The 18,540-nt window shown below is 43.3% G+C and overlaps 2 protein-coding genes across 2 annotated transcripts in view; both read left to right on the plus strand.

Annotated features, from left to right (window-relative positions):
• The first annotated feature begins 923 nt into the window (after positions 1–923).
• Positions 924–6,127, plus strand: nipal3 (NIPA like domain containing 3). Its single transcript, XM_080011893.1, has 11 exons — positions 924–1,074; positions 1,270–1,338; positions 1,843–2,014; positions 2,259–2,318; positions 2,609–2,754; positions 3,264–3,360; positions 4,157–4,292; positions 4,580–4,668; positions 4,768–4,831; positions 4,934–5,028; positions 5,156–6,127. Exons 1-11 carry the CDS (start codon positions 1,030–1,032, stop codon positions 5,341–5,343), a joined length of 1,161 nt encoding a protein of 386 aa, XP_079868019.1. The 5' UTR covers positions 924–1,029; the 3' UTR covers positions 5,344–6,127.
• A 2,694-nt stretch (positions 6,128–8,821) lies between these two features.
• The window catches only part of rcan3 (regulator of calcineurin 3), a gene marked incomplete at both ends in the record, with an annotated part of 38,716 nt that continues 28,997 nt past the window's right edge, over positions 8,822–18,540 (plus strand). Inside the window, one exon of the mRNA XM_080012844.1 lies at positions 8,822–9,031. Coding sequence (XP_079868970.1) covers positions 8,822–9,031 — 210 coding nt within the window. The remainder of the gene's footprint in view (positions 9,032–18,540) is intronic.

The following is an 18,540-nucleotide window of genomic DNA, read 5'->3' on the forward strand; positions in this document are numbered from 1 at the left end:
AATATATATTATAATAGCTTTATATATAATGATTATATATATAATATATATATTATTATTATTATCATCACCATTATTATTATTATTATTATTATTATTATTATTATTATTATTATTAGTAGTAGTAGTAGTAGTAGCAGTAGTAGTAGTAGTAGTAGTAGCAGTAGTAGTAGTAGTAGTAGTAGTAGTAGTAGTAGTAGTATCGTCTGGGGGCGGAGCCTGACACAAACGAACCATATCCGGACGTAGAGTCGCTTCAAGATGGCGTCAACCTGACAGGTGTATGCGACGGGCAAAACGCTGGAAGATAAACTTTAGGTGGAGGAAACACAGGAGGACTCCGCTGGAGATAATATGAGCTTAAAATGAACAAATATAATCACATCGGCCCTCTGCCCCCAGAGTCAAAGCTGAACATGGAGAAGCGGCTCCATTGTCAATGTAAAAGCATTTATAGCCGTGGAAGAGTCCAAACATGGTGGAGTGCGCAATGGACACAGAGTTCCCTCATTTTCTAGACTAATTGAGAGCGGGATTTAACACGTCAAGGCATTGACTAAAAACAAATATGTATTTATTTATTAGGTAATTTGGTTGGTTGGTTGGTTCGTTAGTTCAGTTAGTTTAAACTTTTTCATGGCAAAGCCTCCCTTGGAAGACCAAGCTTAGGCTCTGAAATCATTAACGTTTATTAGTTAGTTAGGCAGTTAGGTCGTTTTGTTAGATTATATAATATAATATAATATAATAGCTATATATATAATGATTATATATAATATATATAATATATTGTTATTATTGTTATTATTATTATTATTATTATTATTATTATTATCGTCTGGGGGCGGAGCCTGAAACAAACGAATGATATCCGGAAGTAGAGTCGCTTCAAGATGGCGTCAACCTGACAGGTGTATGCAAAGAACTGAACGCTGAAAGATAAACTTTAGATGGAGGACACACAGAAGGACTCCGCTGGAGGTGATATGGACTTTAAATGAACACATATAATCCTATTACTCCACCACGATGGCAGAAGTGGCCTCTGCCCGGACTGCTATTACTTCGTACACGGTAGGACAGTGATGCATTGTCTACATATCTCTACATAGCATCGGTCGACGCGATTAAATGTTGATGCGGTTCCCGCTCACTTCTTTATTCACTCACAAGACGTGGCGCGTAATGTTTACTAAAAACAAATAAGTAAGGAAATCAATAAATAAATGATGGTAATCGTGCAGTCAATCTCCCCTTTGCGTTCCCAAGGACAATCTCATTGGGACGCTGCTTGCCATTTTCGGGAACGTGCTCGTCAGCATCTCTCTCAGTGTTCAGGTATGTCAGTGACTTTCCATGACAGTCATAATATCTTGTGTGGTTTTGCGAGTTTTTAAAGAAATCAAATAAACGTCCGAAAAAGCCATTATTCATTTTTTTCATTGCTATTACAATAATACATTATAGTGTGGTGTGGTCCGACCACTATTATTACTACTACTATTATCACCGTCAGTGCTATTATCCTTATTACTATTGTTGTTTCCATTCGGACTACTATTATCACTGTCATGCCGCATTTTTAACTGTTGACTTCTGTTGATGGATGGATAAATAAAGTACATATCTGTTGATTAATAAAGTGTTATTTTATCTTGTATAATAACATAGCTAGATAATAGCACAGCCAAAATGTGACTCTTCTGCACCGGTAGGCTCTACAGCTCACAATTAGCCTCCCCGGTATTTACATTAGGATTATGTTATTGTTGGCCACTCGCTCGCTCTGTTTGCCCTGTGAAGGCCACCCGTGTCGGTGATGTGTTTGTCTTTCGCCCGCAGAAATACAGCCATGTGACGCGAGCAGGAACCAAGGACCATCGTGCTTTCTATCGCACCAAAACCTGGTGGTGTGGCTTTGTGCTCACCTGCTTGGCAGAAGGGGCCAACTTTGTCTCGTACGCCTTCGCCCCCGTCTCCTTGATCGCGCCGCTCAACGCCGTGTCCGTCTTGAGTGAGTCGTGTCCCCCTGCTCTGATTGCAGTGTAGCGTCGATTATTTCAAATACAATCAGTTTTACTTCGGTCTTTTTTTTTTTTTTTTTTTTTTTTCTTTACACAAGCATCTAAAATTTACGGCATTATCCTGTAAACTCGTTCAATAGAATCCTCGAAGCGCAAACAGGCTTTGGGAATGAAGTGTGACTAAACATCAGCATTAATATATCCCCCCCCCCCCCCCTCCTTCTTTCTTTTCAGCAAGCTCAATTTTAGGTCTCACGTTTTTGAGGGAAAAATCAAAGCCAGTGGAATTTGCAAGTAAGTTCGGCGTGTGCTTAAAACTGCAGAAATGAACTTGCAGTGCAATGCACCCTATAAAAAAAATAAAGAGAATTGAGGGCCGTCGTTGTATTTGCATCACAAGCAAATCATCTGCGTCACTGTCCATGGCCACGATAGTCACTCATCAGGTGACAGAGTAACTGCGGCGCAAGTGCTTGTACAGTATAAGTGCTTGTGCTTGCTGCTTTAATGTCTCCCGCTCCCCAGATGTTTGCGGATTTCATAGAGTAAATGTTTGCTCAGTAATTGTCATTTGCTTTTTACAGAGCGGTTCGGGCTGTCCTTCCTGGGATGTTTCCTCACCATAGGCGGGACCTATCTCTTTGTCGCGTTTGGACCAAACTGTCACGAAAAACTCATCGCGGAAAACATTGTGAAGCACATTGTAGGATGGCCCGTGCTCTTGTATTTGGTAAGATTTTTTTTTTTTTTACGTGATGAAAATATTAATTCTTGCGAACCACTTCGTATTGAGTTGAGGAAAAAACAACATTGACAAATCATGATCTCTGGATGGATTTCTTCCCTTATCGCCCCTCAGTTCCAGTGTAGCTCCATCCTCTATCAACGTACACACGTTTCACATTTCAGAAGGATAATTGCTAAAGGACTTTTCTTTCATTTAAATATATGACTTACTGTATATACAGTATGTGAAACATGCAGAACATAATTTGGCAATTATGTGTAGGATGTCACTTTGAATAGGGTTTGGTCACTGGTATTATGCACACCTAATATAGGATAGATACTTATACAACAGACAATAACAATATTCATGGAATAAATAGGTCTGATGTAAACTCACAAATTAAAGATAAAACCCTGTGAGAGACGGGAGCCAGTGCCTCTTTTATTTAATACTGATGCGTTGTTTACTCTGACATTATTATTTTTTTGTTTTGTTTTTTTTATCGACAGCTCCTGGAGATTATCATGTTCTGCCTGCTATTGTACTTCTATAAGCGGTGCAGCGCTAACTACCTCGTTGTCATTCTGCTGCTGGTGGCTCTGCTGGGTGAGTCTCCAGCATCACAGGGAATCAATTTCAGAACATCCACAGAGCAAAGCAAATAGCAATTACTGTACTTCATTAGAATGGATTGAACAATATGGTAATTACCACAGCTTGCGGAAGATCACACACAAGACCTCATCCATAATAGGATGTTAAACAGCAGGGATGACAGTGTTTGAAATTTTCAAATCCCACGTTATGCCTTTTTATCTAGGGATACAATTGTTGAAAATAAATTGTGTGTGTGTGTGTGTGTGTGTGTGTGTGTGTGTGTGTGTGTGTGTGTGTGTGTGTGTGTGTGTGTGTGTGTGTGTGTGTGTGTGTGTGTGTGTGTGTGTGTGTGTGTGTGTGTCCTTTTGAAAAATAATTAACATGGGACATTTATTCTTACTGTTCATACCTTTCAGTTTCTTTTGTCTTAGTATTGAAACTTGGCATCAGATGCATCAGTATTTAAAATACATTTAAAAGAAAGCACCGATGCGAATTGCTCACTACCATAGATGCCCCAGATTTCAAAGATGCAGCCTAGCATGGCTGGCTGGTCTGTGACAGGCTAGTGACAGGTCTGTGCTTATCTGAGTGGAATGAATGGATGTACCAGCCGGCTGGAGGCAGCCATTCTGAGTGGATGATACTGTACCGAGCTCTCCTCCAATCCTCACTTATTTTACAATTCTTTGTACGTATATAGGTCTACTAATTTCAGAGGTAATTTCAGTGCACCAAGTTTGCTAATCTCGTTCAAATTTACCCTGAGTATATATTTTTGTTTGTATATGTATATTATGTGCAGGATCTGTGACGGTTATCACCGTGAAGGCCGTGTCAGGGATGCTAGTTCTCACGGCTGAGGGCACCATGCAGCTAAACTACCCCATCTTCTATGTCATGTCTGTCTGCATGGTGGCTGCTGTGGTCTTTCAAGCCAGGTAGGTGGCTTTAAAACTTAAAGATGAGGTAGAATGGAGGAGAGCATAGCAGTAGTATTCATTTTTTTCTGTTGACTTAATAATATTCAGTAAACAGACAGTTAAAGCAAGGAATCCAAATGCACACACACTAGGAAGGAAGTAGTTACTATTACTGTGTACTTTCCTGTATGCATTAGCTTGGCAAGGCAGTTCCTATTGTTGACCCAACTGGAAATTTAATTCAGTACAACTCTTTTATCGTTAACATAACTAACATTTCAACTAAAATCTCTTCTCATCTTTAGATTTCTCTCTCAAGCTTGTAAGCTGTATGACTGCTCCTTGATTGCCAGTATTAACTACATCCTGTCCACTTGTTTTGCCATTGTAGCTGGTGAGTTTTGCTGCATAAATGTATGTCTCTACAGTTATTTGAGTTACTGTTATAGCGCCTCAAGACGTTGGTAAAGTTTTTCCTTGCCGATTCTTTCAGGAGCTATATTCTACCTGGAGTTCAACCGCGAAGGTGCTCTTCATATCTGCATGTTTCTCTTGGGGTATGTGATCGTCAATCCTTTTTCATACGGTACACTATGGCTACTGTCCACTAATTGAACAGAGCGCTGTTTAATTGACTTGTTTTTTTGTCGTACATGTAGATGTGCAATATGTTTCTTAGGAACGTTCCTCATCACCAAAAACAGGAAAAAAAGAAAAAGCTTTGAGCCCTATGTCACCATGGATATGGCACAAGGTTTGTAGAAACTATCCACATATACAGCAATACAGCATGACGTTTGTCTATGCAAATGGATCCTTTTTATAAGGCTATTTGTGTGCATGAAGGACTCACACCACACCCTCCTTTTTTGTATGTGCAGGAATCCCCACCATTCACGACAAGGGCCTGGTGGTTCAGCCGGACTACAATGGCTCCTTCTCCTACGGGGCACTGATAAACAACGATGGGGTGGCCCCCGCCACCCTGCCAGTCACCCAGGACGAGCTGGTAGCCAGAGCCAGAGTCAAAGCTGCTGCAGCCAGGTCGCCTGACCTGAAGAAGGATTAGGAACGAGTGTTTATTCTACATCTCCGTTCTAGAATGTGGACCTTATCTAAGGATTTGGAAAGGATAACTCAAAGACATCTAATGTATTCGAGTGATTATTATTATTTGTTTTTTCATATTACCGCCAATACTGCATTAACCAAAAAAAGTAATTGCCCTTATGTCTTCAACCAAACGTCCAGTTAAATGTTCTTTTACATCACTTTGTAATCCCCTCCTCTCTTTTCTACGGACGGAAATCTGACTTTTAAAAGTTTTGCCTTTACCATTAGACATTACCTGAAGCCCTAGGACCTTATAAATGGTCTGGTACACCATAATCACACAACACTGTATATATAACCAGAGATGTGCCTTTTTAGTGTAATGTCAGAAAGTTTTTCTACACTGTGTGACACAACTACTGGTTTCCTTGATTGTACTGTTATTTTGTTTGTGTTATCCAATAATGGAAAAACTGAATGTTATCTATGTTCTCAGTATTTTACTGGCAACATATTCTCAATGCAGCTGCAGCTAAATTATTCTTTCAACTGGCATGCCAATGAACCGCTCTCTCTTTTTAAATTATTGTCTTTAAGTCAAGCTCTTTTGCAGCAGGCAGAGTTCTGCCTCGCGCAAAATAAACTGTATTATTGCTTTTTTTTTTTTTAAGTGACCAAAAGTCTGTAATTATTCAAACTTGTATTTATTGGTTTTAACGTTTGCTCTTAACGTGCCTTGACATTTTGCTTCACACTGGGACAAAATACTGTGTCACAGAATACTGTCACAATATAATAAATGGATACTCAAAAAAAAAAAAAAAAAGTAGATCGCCTGTGTTTTTTATATAAAAGTTATTATTGATTTTCTTCCGGGACATTTTCAACCCTTACTTTAACTGTTTCAAGTAGAGCGTTTCAAAGCGGTGGACAAAATCCAATAACAATTAACTTTTGTAGAGAAGTAAATACATTGTCCTTTCAAAATGTTTATCGTTTATTATAACTATATTATTATTCATTTGGCTATTTAGCTTGGCAGTTGAATATATAATTTCCGTTTTATCTTTTACTCAATTACCAATAATCTATAATAGTCATGACATTATAATTACTTTATATCGTTTGTTTTATATTTGTTATCGAATGAAATGAACAGAAGTGTATTTTGGATAATATGACTGGCACAGTGTTTGTGGTTCTTTTCTGCATCATAGGTAATGCACACAAACTCAACAAACCGGTATCTCAAAATAGTCTTAAGAGTGACTTATAAAATTCATATATTTTACCGTGTTTTTTTTTTTGTTGTTGTTGTTTTTCCCCCTCTACCTAGTCTTCTGATTTAATGGCTTACAAAAAAAATATTGCTCTTTGGTACAAGTCGTAGAATACTGTATTACGTTTTAGGAGTCAGTTAGTTGGGCTATTAGAAATTGCATTGCGTTGCATTACATTTCACTGCATATATGTATGAAAGTGTGTATATGTGCTGTATTATCCCAAACACTACCTCACTCTATTCACATTCACATGCCACTTTAATTCACATGCCACTTTAATTGCACATATCTGTACATACATAGGCATATTCCCTCTATCTATTCCATTTTATTTCATTTTATTTTTATTGTATTTTATTCTATATATTTTTATCTTATTCTATAAGTATTCAACTTACTGTATTACGTTTTTAGGAGTCAGTTAGTCGGTCGAAGGAATTCGAGAAAGGAATTCTTTACTTTTATTTCTTTTTTTCCATAGGACATAGTGTGCTATCACCGGGTGCGTTGCATTACATTTCACTGCATATATGTATGAAAGTATGTACATGTATGTGACGAATAAAAAAATCTTGCATCTTGAATCTTGAATCTTGAATATGTAAGCGACGAATAAAAATCTTGAATCTCTTGAATCCCGAATCTCCAGAATCGTGTTGAGCGGTGAAGGATTTAAGAAACCCTTTACATTTTTTTTTTAATTTTTTCATTGTTATCTGTTTGGCCGCTATTTCAATAACTCCGATGTGTGGACCGCAACAGGTGTGTTAAAGCCTTGCTTACACTACGTTTAACCTCTCCGCACTGGGGGAGGGAGGGAGGGAGGGAGGGAGGGAGGAATTCGATTTAATTTTGCCAAACCCTCAATTCAACGTCCATAGCGCGTCAAACTCAAAAGCCGGAGCGTCTCCCGTCTTCGCGTGTCCCGGGGGGCTCGGGGCCGGTGTTTACCGAGCGCTCGCCACCGACCTTGAATACCCAAGCGCCGCCCCCTCGCCGAGCTCCCGTTGGCCGACGCCGCCCCGGTCCGGCGTGCGATTGGTCGGGCGGCGCGGCCCCGAACTGCGTCAGACGGTGTAAAATAATCAGACAATAATGTCGAGCGCCGGCGCGTCTGGCACGGGAAGCCAAAAAAACAACAAAAAAAACCCAACAATATCGGCAACCGCAGCTCCGTTCGCAGTTTTTTTTTTTTGTTTGTTTGTTTTGTTTTGGGGTTTTTTTAATCACAATTTAAATGCGGAGAATCTCTCACGTGTTTGAGACTGAGGCGCTCACTTGCCGCGGTCCGTCGCTTTCGATAACAGTGGTAAGTAGCTCGTTTAATCGGGGAAACGTCGCTTGTCTATCGGACCTCGTTCAAATGAAAAGCCACACTGGGCCATACATGTTGCAGGACGTGTGTTGTTTTAATTCGGTCATTTTTCGCTGCCATGTTGACGTTCAGGGTTTGCCATAGTTTCTGGGCGCACAGGCCGGCGTAAAGCCCCCCCCCCCCTCATTCTTTAACTTTAATAATTCGAGGATATTCAGATGATATTGTCCCGTTATTCCGTGAGTGTCTTCTAAGAAGTCTCCTGTCGAAGTATGATGTCGAATTATGATCCGGCAGTTCGCTAAGTTGACCGCCAGGAGTCGCTGCTTCACCAGCAGAGTGTTGCCAACGTGAGGGATTTAAAAGGAGGGGTTATTATAAAGTGACCCTTATTAAAATGTTGGTTGCCATCATTTACAACTGTTCAGAGCACGACCTGGATACCGTCAATATTCGCGTTTGAGTGAACACTGATGCATCCTCCTTGCAGGCCCAACCGTGGCATCACTCTGGCGCTTTGTGCAGTAGACTCATGGACCGCGACAGCGCTTGTAAAAAAAAGAAAAATGCGACAGTTAACGTTGATTTTAAAGGCGGGGCCAAAGCATCTAATAATGGTGCTTTATCTTTCTTTACCATGTTTTTTTTTATTTTTTTCACCTTACCATCGCTGCGATTGCCATCACCCCCACCCACGCAACCCCCATCCGTGCCGCACCACCTTACGCCCCAGCTGCTCCCCTTGCCTCCTTTCCTTCTCGAAAAACGTACTACTCATCCATTAACCCAGACACGGAGGCTTCGAATCTGCTTTGCCCTCCAACTTTCAGTCCGCCGCATGCCCTTCAGTCTAATCCCATCCAGCGCCAGCCCGCGTCCCAAAGGACGCCTGGAGGATGCTCCGAGAGAGCTCCAAGGCCTGGAGCAACGGCTCGGAGGCCTACAGCAGTGACCCGGAGGAAGAGGAGGAAGAGGAAGAGGACATGGTGTTTGGCGAGAACGACGAGGAGGCCGCGGCGGAGGAGATGATGGATCTGAGCGACCTCCCCACGGCGCTCTTCGCCTGCAGTGTCCACGAGGCCGTGTTTGAGGAGGACATAGACCGGGTGAGAGGAAATGAACTCGCAGGGGATATTTTGTGTGTGTGTGTGTGTGTGTGTGTGTGTGTGTGTGTGTGTGTGTGTGTGTGTGTGTGTGTGTGTGTGTGTGTGTGTGTGTGTGTGTGTGTGTGTGTGTGCGGGTTAAAGGGCCTCTGATGGTTGCATGATGTCACCATCCGCCTTGCTTTGATCCGGCCAGGTCCAGTAATGGTCTCACACCACGCTCATGATGCTTCAGTCCGAAAACACACACACGGAAACGAACACACACACACACACACACACACACACACACACACACACACGCGTGCAGACATCTACACACCTATTCCCTGTATATTTGCTATTTATGCACAGAAAATGTCCCATGCCGGGCCATGATTGTGATGTGACTCATGCTGAACCAAGTGGCCCATTCAGCCTCCTCCAGCCTGAACCGGGGCTGTAATTGGATTGGCACCACATGCGGCGTGTCGCTCTTGCGCGCTCACGTTTGTTCCGTACAATTCAGAAATTCGCCTCGACCCAGCAGAAAGCTCGCGACAAACGCACGTGTAGATGCAACCTGACCCGCTGACACTTTTTCCCCGTTTTTTTTTTTGTTTTTTTTTCTTGCGCACACATACAAATCCATGCAACGCATGCACACACACACACACACAAACGCTCATACGCAAACATTTCGATACTCAGAAACGTGTGTTAAGATGAGATTAAACCGAATCCCCGGGGGGGGGGTTCAGGTGTTACAGCAGCAGGAGTCGGCAGAACAGTGCAAGTCAAAAGAGATGAATAGTATTTGTGCACATATACACAGAAGTTGAAGGGAGTAGCACTATGCTTAATTCAGGACCATGTCTGAGCCTGGTCGGCGACGTCTTCGTGGCGCTCGCTTCTGCCCAGGCCTCCCCCAAAATGTGCAGAGTCGGCCCGTCGACGGCTTTCATCGCTCTCCCCGGAGCCAGAGCGCTCGGATCACTTGGATCCCGTTTTCTGCAGGAGAGAACAAGGAAAATGCTTTTAATTTTATGCCCCTCTAATCCAATTACGTTGTCCGACAATCCCATCCCTTCCAGCTGGCGCGCCATGCATCCCTCCCTCTCTCCCTCTCCTTCAATCTGTCTCCTTTGCATGCTCCCGCCGTCTTTCTTTCTTTCTTTCTCTCCGTTCCATCCATCTCTCTTTGCTTTATTGTCCCTTTCCCCCCCTCTATAAATCTCCCATTGCTATCCATCTCCCTCTGGCATGTTCGCATTTTTCATTTTTCGCTTTTTTTTTTTTTTTTTTTCTTTTTTTATATCTCCCACAGTGAGGGCCCCGACTCCCAAACCTTCAGCTCTCCTCTCCGTATAAATCGCCGGGCTCCGCTCGTCTGGAGCCGCCAACCTTTCCGTCTTTTACCCGACGCTCGGGAACCCAGACGAGTGTGAGGCGGCGACGCTAAAATTTGGCGCGCGCGAAAAAAAATCTCTTTAAATGAATCACTCCCGCTTTGTGAGTTTTTGCTGTTTGCACACCCATCGCTCTTAGCGGCGGAGCCCGCCCCCTTCCCTCCTCTCCCGCTTTCATTTTGCTCCCTCACTTCATTACGATTCACGCTCTGGCTTTTAAGTGGAAATGCCACCCACTCACCCCTTCAGTCAGAGTGTGTCAAAAGATTGTTCCCCGTATCCTTCAATTGAATAGGCCTGTCTAAAAATAGATGTTTTGACATTTATCTTAGACTTCAAAAATAAGTACGTCAATATATAGAGGGGGGCGGGGTTTCTTATCGGAACTCGCCACTGCCTACTTCATTAGCCTGTATTGTTCCCTATAGCAGTTCCGCTTTTACTTTGAACACACTCGCACACACACACACACACACACACACACACACACACACACACACACACACACACACACACACACACACACACATACACAATTCTTCATTCTAAAAATATCAAAATCTTGGCATGGATGTACAGACATATTCCTTGCCGTTAAAAACATTCCCAAACCCAGTGTCATCATTATTTATGAAAAATGGGGACATGGCAACCTACTTTTTTTTTAATTTTTTTTATTGCATCTTTGGGCTGTTGGCTCTCTCCCAACACAAACATTACCTTCTGTTACTGTCCCGAAAGGCTTCCAAGGAAGAGGATGGGCTCTCGCTCCAATCGCACAGCGTTCTTAGAGAGAGCGAGTGAGAGAGGTCAGCGGTCAGTGAAAATGTGTGTGGGAGAAACGTGCCCCCACATTTACCACAGGCTCTTGAGAGTGCAGGATCTAAAAGCCCCCCTTTCTCTTTTCTGCATTAGTGAAAAGCGAAGAAAAAAATAAAAAAATAAAAAAGAAAACCCAGTGACACACTTTTTCCTTTATCTGCAGCCTTTCCCTGAACGGCTCCCGACAAAGAGGAGATGCCTCGAGTGTGGTTCGTGAGCCTCTAGCAGGGCCAGCTTTAGCGTTTCTCAGGCCGGTCAGCCTCCTGTGTGGCTCCCTGGGCTTTTTCACTTTTTCGTGTACTGATTATTAGAACTAATACTTCAAATGATTAGCTGTCCTAGATTTGCGTAGCTGCATCCTATCGGGAGTTGTTTGTGTGTGGGAGTAGAATTACAAGCGTTATATAAAGTGAACAATGCTTCCACTGATGCCGGCCTGCGTCGGGACACCGTCTGGAGAAAATAAATAGGAAATAAGAAATAAAAAATAAATTTAAAAAAGAGAGAGTGTGAGAGAGAGACAGAGAGAGAGAGGGCAGGGATTTTACTCGATTGATCATGTTAGTCGTTAAAATCGCGATCCCTTTAAAGCAGTGGTTCTTGCCGCGGGGCCCGGGGACCCGCCGGAAGGTCCTTCGAGAGGTTCCAGGGGGGATCCGACGGCAAAATAACAAGTAGTTAAACTTCAATATTATTTGATTTATAAGACATAATAACAGTTAAGCTCTGGTCAGAACAGTCGTTGCCGTACAGGAGTGACTGTTCCGATGATTTCAAAGCGTCATTAAAAACAAATGGTGCTATTTCTGTAGTCTTCCCTGATGGTCCCTCCAGGATCCCATACCACTCGTATCTAGAGTGCTTGACCATGACAATTGTCGTCTATCATGGGATGGGAGTACAATCAGAGTCCAGCGACTGAGTGAAAGAGGCAAAACACATTGTGTACAAACGAGAGCACGAAAGATGATGTTAAAAAAAAAGATTACAAAAGTGTGTGTGTGTGTGTGTGTGTGTGTGTGTGTGTGTGTGTGTGTGTGTGTGTGTGTGTGTGTGTGTGTGTGTGTGTGTGTGTGTGTGTGTGTGTGTGTGTGTGTGCGGGCGCTTGCGTGTGTCAGTCCATGTTTGCATGTGTCAGACCATATCAGTTTATATTTAGCTCCGGGTCCCGAGGGCGAACGTGAGGGAGAGGGTGCTTGGCAGGCTGAAGGTCAGTGTGGCGTGAGACTGTGCCAACCCCACCGCGCCCTCACCCCCAAAAAGCCCCACCCTCCCCGGCACCACCATTGTTCTGCAACACGGGCTTACCTGTCTGGCCTAATTCTTTTTTTTGCGAAGTTAGTTAATGACGGTTCTTTAGCATTAGTGGTAGAACAATTTTTCACACTTTGTTTAATGAGGGCCTCCCAAATTATTTCATAACGGTAATGATCATGTAATGTAGGTAAGAGAAGGGTAAAAATAACAATTTCTAAGAATATCTGCACCAACACTGACGCACAAAAATAACGAGGGGGCGCGCACATACCTCGGTATCGATTATTTGACGATATTTTGGGGACGACTAATTGGTGCTTTTGTAAGATATTTACACAGAATAAATATCTGAGAAACAGTTATTGGTGATTAGTGAGTCGATAAATCCATTGATCCATAATTACTCTGTGGTTCAGGAAGTCGCATTATTTAGCGTAATAGAGCCTTAAAGACAACATTGAACTGCCAAAATCCCAAACAATATCAAGTCTCATATCAGAATATCGATTTTATAACAATATATCGAGACTCTTCAGTCACCGTCATGGCTTTTTTCACCGTCCTGCCTTATCTACCTGCAGTACAGGTCAATTTGTCTCTCTCCGTGTATCTGCTCGTACGTCTCATCGCTCTTTTGTTCCACTCCCACTGTTTTCCCTACAAGTCGGGACAAGTCAGACTGATTTGCATCGCTATTAATCCCAACCCCCTAGGCCTTGATAGCCCCTGAGTGTCCACCGGAGGAAGACGTCCCGGACGCGTCCTCTGGTGGCGGATCTGTTCAGGGGGAAACATCCGCGATCGTCATCCAGCGGTTGGAAAACTCGTTAGGGCAAAGGGGAAAATGCGTCGGGGCGAGGGGAGGAGGCGCCGAAAAAAAAAAAGGGCTTCCCCCTTTCGGGCCTCTCAGGTGTGCAGGAGGCGCTGTGTGGGCAATTTACAATGCAAATTAAAAATGGAACCTGGCAGAGCAAAACAATGGGGGCAGTAACGGAAGAATGTGCAGTGAAAGTAGAGAGTTGGAGCAGTGGAAATTACATTACATTACATTTAGCAGACGCTTTTATCCAAAGCGACTGACAATTATTCAGACACCGACGGACGCAGCCATCAGGAGCAATTAGGGGTTCAGTGTCTTGCTCAAGGACACTGCAGCATGCTAGCAGGAGGAGCCTGGGATCGAACCAGCAACCTTTAGATTACTAGATTTTTGACGAATACCTCAACATCAGTAATTTGACAATATTTTGGGGATCACCATTGGTTCTTTCAGAAAATATTTGAACACAATAAATATCTACTTGACCAAGCAGGCATCAGACACAGCACTAGAACAGTCTGTGAAGTTCAGAGAATTGCATTACTTTACCGTCACTGCCAATAATTTGTATAATAATTGTATCATAATGTATAATAATAATATAATAATAATAATTGCATTTGTAGGCAGCATTTAAGTATAGCACAAAATGCCAAAATCTACTGTAATCAGATATCACAACAGCGATATATCGCCTTATACACATTCTGCAAATAGGATTTTACTACATTTACAGCACGCACGGTATGGTTCCAGCCTTCAGCCTCATTTCTGTTTCTTTTTGTTTTCGTTTTTTGTCTTGTTTTTTACGCAGCTTGTTGTGATGTTGTTTTGTTGTTGTGCATCTGGAAGTCCGCCTGCCCTTTGAAGAGAGTCATTTACAGCTATTTTAATGGTGGAGGAGGAGACAATCAAATCAAATGATGCTTGCAGAAGCAGAATATTGATAGACTGTGTGTGTGTGTGTGTGTGTGTGTGTGTGTGTGTGTGTGTGTGTGTGTGTGTGTGTGTGTGTGTGTGTGTGTGTGTGTGTGTGTGTGTGTGTGTGTGTGTGTGTGTGTGTGTGGGCGTGCTTCTTTTGTCGTTGGGGGGAAGTCAATAATGCATGAGTCTCCACCCAATTTGGTTTGGTTTATTTTTGTTCTCGCTTTTTTATTTTTTTATTTATTTATTTTTTGTATATTTTCATTTTTCTATTTTTCCCCTGAATCTGCGCACTCTTATTATCGCTCAGTGTGTTCCTCTCTTTCTCTTTTGACTTCCTTCCGTCTCCATCTGCCGCTGCCTCCTTCCTCTCGTTCCCATCGTGCTTCTTATTTATCGTCCAAAACGATGGCTTTTGATTCTTCAAGGCTTCTGTCGCCATGGGAATTTCCTGCCTCTATCCCAAAGCCTAAAAATGTGTTCTGTGGAAGAGGGGATGTGACATTATATCTTCCTTCTACATTTATGCCTTTACGTTGTCCACAGCTCTGTGTGTGTGTGTGTGTGTGTGTGTACATTTGTGTGTTTGTGTGTGTGTGTGTGTGCATTCATGTGTGTGTGTACATGCATGTGTTTCGATGTGTGTGTGTGTAGATGCATGTGTTTCGGTGTGTGTGTATGTGTGTGTGCGCTTGTTTGTGTGTGTGTGTACATTTGTGTGTGTGTGTACATTCATGTGTTCATGCCTTTACGTTGTGTGCTATACCATATAAATGATGTAGTATTTTTCATCATCTCAGTGTGTTGCTCATAAACAGCGACTTCTCATTCATCCCTTTTTGTTTGCTTGCCTGAGCCATCTCCACAGCTGTGTGTGTGTGTGTGTGTGTGTGTGTGTGTGTGTGTGTGTGTGTGTGTGTGTGTGTGTGTGTGTGTGTGTGTGTGTGTGTGTGTGTGTGTGTGTGTGTGTGTGTGTGTGTGTGTGTGTGTGACTCACTCATGTGTTTTTCAGTCTTGTTTTGTCTGGTTTACCAACAGCAGTGGAGAGAGAGAGAGAGAGCGAGAGAGAGAGCGAGAGAGAGAGAGAGAGAGAGAGAGAGAGAGAGAGAGAGAGAGAGAGAGAGAGAGAGAGAGAGAGAGAGAGAGAGAGAGAGAGAGAGAGAGAGAGAGAGAGAGAGAGAGAGAGAGAGAGAGAGAGAGAGAGAGAGAGAGAGAAATTGTCTCGCCCATCCAAAGACTTGACCTGGTTTTGAAGCGAGGTAATCAGTGCCCCCTTCCCGACCCCTTTTTGTCCCTGAGATGCGGCATTGACAGCTAAGCCTCTGCACCGGGTTAAAAGCACGCTCAACAGATGCTGCTGCTGGTCAGAGTAGGATTGGGAGCCCAAACTATACATACAGTACGTATACACGCATACAGTAGACCCTCTTCTTTTGAACTGTTTGGCCTTTATCATTTTTATTGTCGTATACTGCGCGGGGGCTTGGAATCCCAATCCCAAGCGACGTGTGTCCCCATTCCAGTTTCTGCCACATCGATACACACATCTTTATAGACATGAAGTTGTTTTCATTTTCTTTACAATTATATTCATTCTCCCGAGTGGCTGGTTACAGTGAATCTGAGTACCAGGCTCAGTTCCCACTTGAAGCAATGACGACATGTTGCCAGGCTACAACCCCCACCCCCACACCCAAACTAGGCGGGGTCCCGGGGTCCTGATCCAAAACTAGTTTGTGGGTCCATTTTGAGTGGACCACAGGTGTGTACATCCACTTCTTACTTAAATATACCTATAATAATATTGCATTGCCGATGCTGTGCATTTATTTTATATCACGCCATCATATAGTTGTTGATAGGTTTAAAAAAAAAAAAAAGCAAAAAAAAAAAATAAATAAAGGAATAAATGATTTGAATTTAAAATAAGAAAAACAGCTTATCAGCTCACCACTTGCTGCACCCGAGCTTTCCACATAGAAGCTGAATTGCATAGTTTTTCAACAGTGCGCAAATATATTGTGGATTACCGCGCAATTCATTTTCTGAAATAAATTGGATTGGTTGAAATCTCAAATTGAGTTTGGGGTCGGGACATAATAATGATGATCTTAATGACAATGTGGATCCTGAGCCCAGAGCAGCTCATCAAGTGCTCTGACCATCGACCGTGTCCTTCTCTGTGTCGCTCAGACTTGTCACTATACAGTGGTATAGTGATTTGGCTTTTCCTTTCTTTTATCCGTTTATTTACTATAAAACCACTGGTTGCATTTTATATTTCTTCTTGTTTGTGTATTTTTTCGTTAATTGTGCTGCTTTGGCTGTCTGTTTTATAACATTTTCTTCATCTGCCGTGGAGAGCACTTTGCAAACTACCATTTGATTAAAACAGCCGTCCATCTTCTTTGTCCACTTTTCCTGGTCACAACTTGGGAGACCGGAGCCCATTCCACATGACGGTGGCTATAAGGAGGCACACAGTTCCTGACACACTGTTCACATTAGGGACAATTTATAGTTTCCAATCAGACGAACCTGCAGGAAATCCATGCAACCGGGAGAATAAAAATGCATTTATTTTTTGTATTCATCACCATCATCATCATCATCGTATTATTTTTTGCGCCGCTGTCGTAAAGATGACCGGATCGCTTTACGGTCGCTCAGAGCGCTCAATGTGAATGATCAACACCCCTTTGGAAATAAGAGAAGAAAGAAGCGTGTTCACTGAAGAGGTCAATTGAAAGTGTCACAACCTAAATGGTAAATGGACTGCATTTATATAGAGCTTTTCCAGTCTCACGACCACTCAAAGCACGTGACACTACGCGCCTCACATTCGCCCATTCACGCACACATTCACACATCGATGGCGGCGGCAGCCGTCAAAGGCGCACACCGGCTCATCGAGAGCAGCTAGGGGTTTGTTGTCTTGCTCAAGGACACTTTGACGTGCTGCCAGTAAGAGCCGGGGATCGAACCAGGAACCTACGGGAATTACATTACATTGCATTTAGCAGACGATTTTTTCCAAAGCGACTTACAATTATTCAAACACCGGCGGACGCAGCCATCAGGAGCAATTAGGGGTTAAGTGTCTTGCTCAAGGACACTACAGCATGCTAGCAGGAGGAGCCTGGGATCAAACCAGCAACCTTTAGATTACTAGACCACCAGCTCTACCCCCTGCACCGCCGCCTCCCCAGTTTAAGTTTGTTTTTATTTATTTTGGTTGAGCTGGAATACAGATAGATATAGATAGACGCCGTGCTGACTGCTTCGGCTGGGGCAGGACTGGCCTGTAAACAAACACAGGTAAACGGGGGAAGTTGTGGTTTTTCTGGATAGTGATAGGGAGGCTTAAAGGGAACCAATCTAAACACAGATGGTGTCATTATTCTGCAGCCGTTACACTGTGCAATCAACATTAACTTCATAATGAGAAGGAAAAGCAAAACAGTAATCTATTGTTCCTTTACGTTCATTTAAAACTCTTTACTCTTTATTACCAATATTTGATGCACTTTCAAAGGCTTTTGACATCCAAAGGACTCGGCGCTCCTCCGGCTACATCCCCCGCGTTCCCTGCATCGTGTTGATGTAGCGACTAAAATACATTTTAATGTTTCATTCCTGTGCTGGTGTCACCGTTGTACTGCTTGTTGGTGTTTGTCTGTCCACAGTTCTTCATCTCTCCCCAGAAAGCATCCCGCTGTCTGCAGCACCTGACAACTCGGCCCCCTCTCTCTCTCTCTCTCTCTCACACACTCTCTCTCTCTCCCTCTCTCTCTCTCCCTCTCCCCCTCTCTCTCTCACACACTCGCTCTCTCTCCTCCTTCGCCTATTTTTATTTCCTGTTCACCGCTCCGTCCATGTCTGTTTCGCAGCTATGTCTCTCGCTCTTTCCCTGGCGTTCCATTCACTTCCACTCCATTGCTCTTCCACCTCGCCCTCGATCATCCGTGTTTCTCTCTCTCCCCTAACGACTCTTTTATCCTCCCATCCCTCTGTCTCCCCCTGGCTCCCTGTGCCTGTACTTGGCTGCCTGGTTTATAAATAGCTTGGCCTAGATTACAACAGCTGCATTGGCGTTAGCACCAGAGGTTAGCTGGGCAGGGCCAACTGAGGTGGCCTGGTGTGTGTGTGTGTGTGTGTGTGTGTGTGTGTGTGTGTGTGTGTGTGTGTGTGTGTGTGTGTGTGTGTGTGTGTGTGTGTGTGTGTGTGTGTGTGTGTGTGTGTGTGTGTGTGTGTGTGTGTGTGTGTGTGATACACTATATGTATGATGGACTTGACAATGT

The sequence above is a fragment of the Zeus faber genome (genome assembly GCF_960531495.2).
Source record: "Zeus faber genome assembly, chromosome: 13".
Lineage (NCBI taxonomy): Eukaryota > Metazoa > Chordata > Actinopteri > Zeiformes > Zeidae > Zeus > Zeus faber.